The sequence below is a fragment of the Magallana gigas genome, chromosome 6 (genome assembly GCF_963853765.1).
Source record: "Magallana gigas chromosome 6, xbMagGiga1.1, whole genome shotgun sequence".
Lineage (NCBI taxonomy): Eukaryota > Metazoa > Mollusca > Bivalvia > Ostreida > Ostreidae > Magallana > Magallana gigas.
In genome coordinates this window covers 7934343-7942340 of record NC_088858.1, presented here as the reverse complement: position 1 = coordinate 7942340, position 7998 = coordinate 7934343, and the positions used below count along the sequence as shown (strand labels likewise).

At 33.9% G+C, this 7998-nt stretch overlaps 1 protein-coding gene across 1 annotated transcript; it reads right to left on the bottom strand.

Annotated features, from left to right (window-relative positions):
• Window positions 1–298: 298 nt before the first annotated feature.
• LOC105338879 (cysteine sulfinic acid decarboxylase) lies at window positions 299–7258 on the bottom strand. Its single transcript, XM_011444167.4, has 12 exons — window positions 7131–7258; window positions 5584–5844; window positions 5276–5366; window positions 4532–4638; window positions 4267–4382; window positions 3918–4052; window positions 3438–3619; window positions 2466–2544; window positions 1952–2151; window positions 1259–1310; window positions 976–1065; window positions 299–543 (listed from the first exon to the last, which is right to left on the bottom strand). Exons 2-12 carry the CDS (start codon window positions 5840–5842, stop codon window positions 370–372), a joined length of 1485 nt encoding a protein of 494 aa, XP_011442469.3. The 5' UTR covers window positions 5843–5844; window positions 7131–7258; the 3' UTR covers window positions 299–369.
• Window positions 7259–7998: the final 740 nt, after the last annotated feature.

The following is a 7998-nucleotide window of genomic DNA, read 5'->3' as shown; positions in this document are numbered from 1 at the left end:
AGGCACAATACACATTGGTTAAATTGCTATTTTTGTGTAAGTCTGAATCAAAATATGCATCTTTAAAATTAATATATACATGTAGAATATAAAAGGGAAATTAAGATAATACCGGCATATACCTGTATATCAGTTCTCAAAAGAGAAAAAAAAAACAACACTTATAATTTCTTTCTTTGAAACACTCAAAGTGAAAAATTCAAAAGGTACCGGTAAAACAAACATGAATTTAAAGAGAAAACAAAATAATTATTTTGTCATAACAAAAAAAATCTGGGTATGTCCTTCTCAGTACTCAGTAAAATTTCATCCAGTCAATGCATGCCATTTGTTGTCTCGCAGGGCGATCCCCATTTACAGAGATATAAACTATAAATCCTTTCCCAGCCTGTCAATCTCGTTAACTACAAAGTCCATGTCGGATTTCAGGATCTCCAGGTTTGTGATGATCATCCTGAAGAAATTGACGTGCTCCTCATCCGGCTGGTACCCGATCAACATGGTGCCTGCCTTGGTCATCCCCTCCTTGATTTTTGGAGCCACCTTTAATGTAAAAGTAGGAATGAAAAGAAAGAAGTTGTCATTTGATAGCTAGTGCTTAAAACATTTCTACATTCATTATACAACATTTCAGTAACAAGTAAAGATTTGCAGATACATGATGAATATTTTAAATTATCATTGCTCTTATAAGATGACCATGCTAAGTTTTGTTGTAAATCAGGACAAGCTTTATATACTTGGTCTCATTTACCACCATCATTTTTATCTGTACATGTAGTTTTATAACCTACTGCATCACAGCATATCATTTCTATTTATCCTTGCTGCTACCAGAAGACTGAGTACAATCTATATTATGAGTAATATTGAGAGAGGTTTTCCTCTTGACCAAACTCTGCTAAGTACAACAAGAGATCATTACCGATACAAGCTACGTTTTGAGTTATATTAAGGGTGTGTTTATACATGTACCTTTCCCAGTCTCTCCCACCAATCAGCATCTCTGGTCTGGTCCCTCATGCTGGCCGGTATGTACCAGAAACAAACATTGGTACACTCAGGCTGAAAAAAAAGAAACCCAAACCAACTCAATTATTTAAAAAAAACCAGCATTTTAAAAAAAACTATCACAATGTACATGTACTAACAATCACATAAAATTTAATCATGATAGCTTAACTTCAAGTTTTAAGTTATCAATAAGTATCCATTGACCATTATTCTTATATCTCTCTAAAAATCAACATCATCTTACTTCAATGACCAATTCAAATCCATCTCTTTCCTTGACCAAATTGGCTAAATATCTGAAAACAAATGTTGAAAACAAATGAACAGAATAGACAGCTGACATCATACTAAAATTGCATTTACTGTAGACTTCTTGACAAGTTGAATTATTTCAGAAATATCATAGAACTATACATAGAATCAGTAGTTATGGTATCAAATACATGTGATAAGTTTCAGACCCAAATACAGACAGGGGCCATGAAAACATATAATAAAAATTTAATAAAAATTTAAATTTTTAATTTAAGGTAATGGGTAATTTATGATTTTAAATTTAAGGGCAATACACCCCCTTGACAAAAGTATCGTTTTGAAAGCGATATAACCCAAGCTTTCCGTTGGTGTCTCACTTAGTCCAAAACACTTGTATCAGGGCTGATACACTGCTAGGTATATGATACATACTATGATTCCTTACTAGTATTTTACGCGAGTACTTAATTCTGCGATTCAATTGTATTTAATCCAATCAAGAACGCTGAATTTTTATCATGATTTCTTATAGTTAACTTGCGTCTAAAAAATTAAAGTGAGATTTTTAAAATCTGTGAGATCTGCTTCTCTCGGATATCAATTCCTCACTTTTAATCAAATTATCAAACAAGAAAAATTAAGGCAAAAATTTTTATGGATCGTCAATCTCACTATATTTTACCTTGAACATTCAAAGAGATTATCAATGTCCCTTTCAAAGCCCTGATCTCCCTTGGCCTTCCACATCAGCCAAAGTTTGAGGGAATCGTTTTTGCGGCCACACTGTATGGACTTGTCGCCTGTGTCGTAAGAGACGTCGTAGAACTTGTCCTGTTGGAACAGGTAGGCAGCATTGGCCGAGTGGCAGGGAGGGAGGAGATTCTGTCAACACAATCCGTGAGCAATGTCAAATATACGGCAGGTAGTAAGTTCAAAGTTATAGGACTGACAAAATAACCGAGTAAATTAGAATGAATACACCTTTGTTTTATTTGGACAAAAAATTTGAATGACTATAGATTTTTCACGGTGTAGTAACTAATGTAAAACATTTAGTGGTTTAAGTTTCTGTATTCAATTCTGGATTATTGACATTTTTAATATACAACTACCGGTACAAAATATTTTGAAACATTATTGTCTTTGGAGAGATTCTAAGAAAATCTACACTCTACAGCATTTGAATTGTAACAAACCTTGTGTCTTGTAAAGAAAGCTGCAGTTTGGAGGGGAGAGCCCATCATTTTGTGGGGATTCCATGTCATTGAGTCAACTCTGAAAAATGTCTCATCCAGATTCAAGTGTGAACTTATTTACTGTTATAATAATGATTTCTGACTGTAGACAAAGTTATTTTCATGAATAGGTATTACGGTATTTTACGAAAACCAATGAGAAAGCAAAATTTTTCCTTTTGAAGGTATGAAAAATAAAGATCAGGTTCTGAATGTTAGCAGTTGTTCATAGAGGCATGTGTAAATTTTATGTGAATCAATTGTGAGAATTCTTCACAAAGGTGTAAAGAGGCACGGTAAACAGAATAGGATGTTGACATAAAATACAGTACCGATCAGACCCAACCTAACAGAAGGTAAACCCCAACTAAACCATGGGTTTACTTTCTGGGTTTACTAGAGTGGACCCAGAGTAAACCCAAAGTAAACCCAGAGTGGACACAGCGAATAAACCCGGTAAAAAATATACCCCTGAAAGCAGACGCTAACTGTGTATTCGAAATATACAAGGGGAAGGAATTACAGGCAGTAGGGTGGTAAGATAAAAGACAAATCTGTTTTACACTTCATTGCGTTCAGTTGTCCTCAAGAGCAATTTCCAAGTAAACCCAAAGTAAACCACAAGTGGACCCAAATTTTCAAAAAGTAAACCAAGAGTAAACCCCTAATAAACCCCAAAAGTAAACTCTGGTGTTAGGTTGGGTCTAATCGGTACTGTATATAAGAGATGAGAAAATTTAGCAACTTGGCCCACAGTCAGCAAATATATCTGTCCTTAAGTTTCTGGCTATGAGAAAGCTAATGGTTAAAATGATTTTTAACTTCTTTATTACATGTAAATGTAATGTAAAGTAGATGTAATGTAAATGTACTGTAAACGTACCATAAATGTAACATAAATGCATAGTTAATATAGTCTCTTTAGTACCTCACCTATCAATGCCCTTCATCAGGGCCCGGTATTTCTTGGACAACAAGGCACTGCCTCCCCAAGCCCCATCCACATGCATCCAGAGACCATACTTCTGACAGATGTCAGCTATCTTATCCAGTGGGTCGTACGCCCCATACACAGTGGTTCCAGAAGTGGCATTCACAAAGTAGGGAACCTTGGACTGGAAAATTCATCAGCAAGCAGAAAATTGTACTGAGCTCAACTGTGGTGTTTGTTTCACATGCAATTTTGCAATTAACAAACAGTTCATTCTATTTTATTGTAAATCTTATGTCTTTGATTGTGAAGCAAAATTAAATTACTACCCATTTACATGTAGTTTTCATCAACCTGGACAATGAATTTACAAATTATAATGTTCAAGCTTAATTTTCCAAACCTTGTTGAAAACATGTGAAAGGAAATATGAGACCTTAAAATAGCTACAGCACAGAACACGTTTGAATATCATATCTTACCTCACTCTGTAGTTGAAGAATTTTGTCCTCCAAGTCCTGGACATCCATCTTTCCCTTACTGTCAGCCTTGACATTAACTAAGTTATCCAAACCAAGTCCTAGGAAAGCCATTCCTTTCTTAATGGAGTAGTGACCCTGACAAAAGAATTTGTTGAGCCATTTATAGCATAGTGAATTTACATCCCAGGTAAATTTAAAGAAAAAATGCTTTATTTGATAATGAAGTTGTTTAATGATTTTCAAATTGACATCTAATAAAAGTTTTCATCATGAATGTGTAAAAAAATATTTTTTAACAAATAAAATATAACATAAAAGTGTTTCAGCTATAAAATGATAATTATCAAACCTTTTCAGAAGTAAGCACACAAAGTTTGGGCAAACCATACACCCCCGTTTTCTTAACATCTGGGAACCTTTTGAATCGAGCAACGTTCAAAGCATACATGTTGGCCAAGGAACCACCTACAGCACATAAAACATGACATAAGAATATTATAAACTGATATATATAGCATACTGGTACGATTAGAAGTTAATCCATTTTCTCTACATGAAAGTATATCAAATTTTGGTAAGATGTTGGACTTAAAACATGAAGACCATTTACAAACCTGGAGTAAAAATGGCATCCCCATCTTTGAAGCCAATGAGATTCAACATTTTTTCTATCAGTGTCTTCTCCATTAATGTAAACACAGGTGACACTTCATATGTATATCTGAGAAGAAAACAAGGTACAAACATCACTGGAATGTCTTTATTTATGTTTACCGGTAAATGTAATTAAGAAATGTGTGTTTCACAGTGGACATCTCTGTACTCAGTGCTTCTACAGACTACACTTGAGATATCTGTACCGGTTCTTATAATAATTCAAATTCAGTGCCTCTACAGACTACTGCTGTAGACATCTCTGTAATTATTGCCTCTACAAACCTCACTGAAGGATACTTAATATGTGCAAGACTTACACTTGAGAATATGTCTGTACTAAATGCTTCTATAGACAATGGTACACTTGAGGATATCTCTGTAATTAGTGCTTCTAGAGACATTACTTGAGGACATCTCTCTTTTTAGTGCCTCTACAGACTACATTTGAGGACATTGCTGTACTTCTTGCTTCTGAAGACTACACTTGAGTACATCTCTCTACTTAGTACTTCTTTAATTCAGTTCGAGTCATTTCTGTACTGAGGACCCTGCTTCTCAAGGTAGGACATACACTTGAACATACATTTTTACCTACAAACTGCACCCATTACATACACTTGTACATACTGGTACACTTGTACTTACACTTGCACCTAAATTTGTACACAGACTTGTACTTACACACTAGTACATAGACTTACACACTTGTATTCAGGACCTCAGTGAGCCAGGCCCCTCCCAAACTGTAATCATCCAGTCCACTCCATAACTGGTTAAAGAAGTGGGGATTCCCTAAAATGATTTAATAATTCTAACCTAATACAATGTACTAACATGTACCAGTTTATTTTTCATTTTCAATTTTTCTAAACACTTTATATTTCTTTATTACTCAGTTTACAATTTATTATTTTAGCATATAAAATGATTTCTGTATAATGTCAAGTATGCACTGGTAATACACAATATGTACTTATAATTGCTTCAAAAATTTCAGAAAACAAATCACCTGTTTTGACACTATATTTGATGATGTCCTGACAGATTTTCAGTAGATTATCATCTGATGTCTCCTTATTAAGCCCTAGATCCATCAAGGCCTCTAACTCTTTGGGATGTTTGAATTCCACCACTTTCGAGTCCCGGTTTCTCCCTCCGTCATAAACATCTTTAACCATCATTTTGTACAGCTCGTCTAGGAAGTGGTGATGGGTCTCAACCACCAACGAACCATTGGAGGAGTAACCATTCGAATTATTATTGGACATATCTAAATACAAGCAGGAAAATATTTATAGCTGTTTGGTTTGACTAAATATAATATATATTAATGATCCTAAAAAAAAATGGAAATGATTTTTTTTTTTTTAATGTGAATGATATAAGTAATGCAATAATTTCCACATCTAAACAGAATTATTTCTGTCAGAAGGTTTTCAGAGGCGTGTTTAGCAGAGCAGGTGCTTGCAACTAAAAATTTGTTTTCTGGGAATTTTGGCAAGCATTTGCAAGCATCCACTCTGCTTAAATGCCACTGAGTCAGGTTTTTGACTGGAAAAGGAAGAGAATGGGTAAAATAAATTCAGTCAGGAGATCTGCTCTGGTCTCAAGAATGATCATTTTGACTTTCAAGTCCATGGATTCCCTGTTGAGAATTGTTTTTTCACCTCCTGTTAAACTATCAATAACTTGTTATCTGGCCCCCAACATTAAACCATGCATGATTGCCTTTATAGTCTTAAAAGTGTTTCTTGGAAATTGTGCATTAAATAATTCATGCACAATTACTAGTAAGATAAAAACCATTAAAGCACAGATTCATCTGTTAGTTAGTCATCAATGACATTCTGTCATTTCCCGTCAGGCGTCTTGAGTTAATGTGTATATCGGTATGCCTGTTCAACAGCCTTAACATGATGTTTCTCACATTGTCACGTTTCAATAACAAACAAAAAATACAACAGTTATAAATATACTCTCTCAATGACATCTGACATTCCGTCCCCTGAATATGGAAAGTATTATGTATGGTAATTACAGCTTATCCTAAATTAACTTGACATTTGAAATTAAAATACAAAAGATCAGCCCCCCCCCCCCCCATGCCCCATTTTGGGATACAGGTAAATTTATTATAAGAATATTAAGAAAAATAACCTAAAATAGAAGTGAGTGTTCTCCCATCATATCCCAAAGATTAGATTTTTTTAGGATTGGAAAAAAGGCGTTTTTTTCCCTTGTGTCTGCCCCCCCCCCCCCTTTTCAAAATGCTCTGTCCACATGTTCTATAATCATCAGTTTTAGAAATAAAAATACGAAAAGAATACAATTTTTAAAAAAATATCCTTTATCTTTTAACATCACCAGATTCTTTTTTTTTTTTTTTTTTATAGAAAGTGCATATCAATGGTTATACAGTGAACATGTGACTGCTATATGCAGGTAACATGCATGTGCGTGGTTTAATAAAGTAATGAAACTACATGCTCTAACGCCGTAAAACCTTAAATTTTAATTACATTGCGTTATTAAAATGTTAAAAAAAATAAATGTTACCGTTGCCGTGGGTTGACTTTAATACATGTACTGATGGTGTTGTACAGTTGCAAGAAAATACACCGGTCGGCCGTGTTACGTAAGAAGGGATTCCGTCACCTTTAAAATAGCCTACATCGGATAAAATTGGAAAAAAAATTGCAAATCACGAGGAAGGCATACTCTTGGAATACTTCTTGATCATCAAAATTTATATACCAACATAATGTATGTTCAATTTCAATTATTTCTTCCAAGAAACAAAAAATGAATGTCGACTTTATTGCTAATCTGTCTAATATCTCCTGGAAAGTTGTCACCCTTGCTCAGCTGATGGAAAATTACACGGTATATTCCCTAAATGTACTAGTTCTATTTTAAGAAGAAAATTATGGAAGCACGTCTGGGGCACTATTTACCATGTTTACTCAATTAAGTCTTTTTTTTAAAATTGTTTTTAAAATAAAAAAGAAGCGTATACAACATATATATACGAAAGCCGAATAGGGCCACATTAAAAAATATTTTTATCTCGTAATTACGAGAAAAGATCTCGTTATTACGAGTAAATTATCTCGTAATTACGAGAAAAGATCTCGTAATAACGAGAAAAGATCTCGTTATTACGAGTTAATTATCTCGTAATTACGAGAAAAGATCTCGTAATTACGAGTAAATTATCTTGTTATTACGAGAAAAGATCTCGTTATTACGAGATAATTTTCTGAAAAGAATTCGACTGGATCACCCTTTAAGTCTTTTTCATTCAAGAAACGTTGATTCAATTTTGATTAATATTTAAAAATAACAACGATCATTTTTCATTAATTTCTACATATTAATGATTGGATTTGACATTTTATCTTATATGAATAAAAGGAAAGAACTT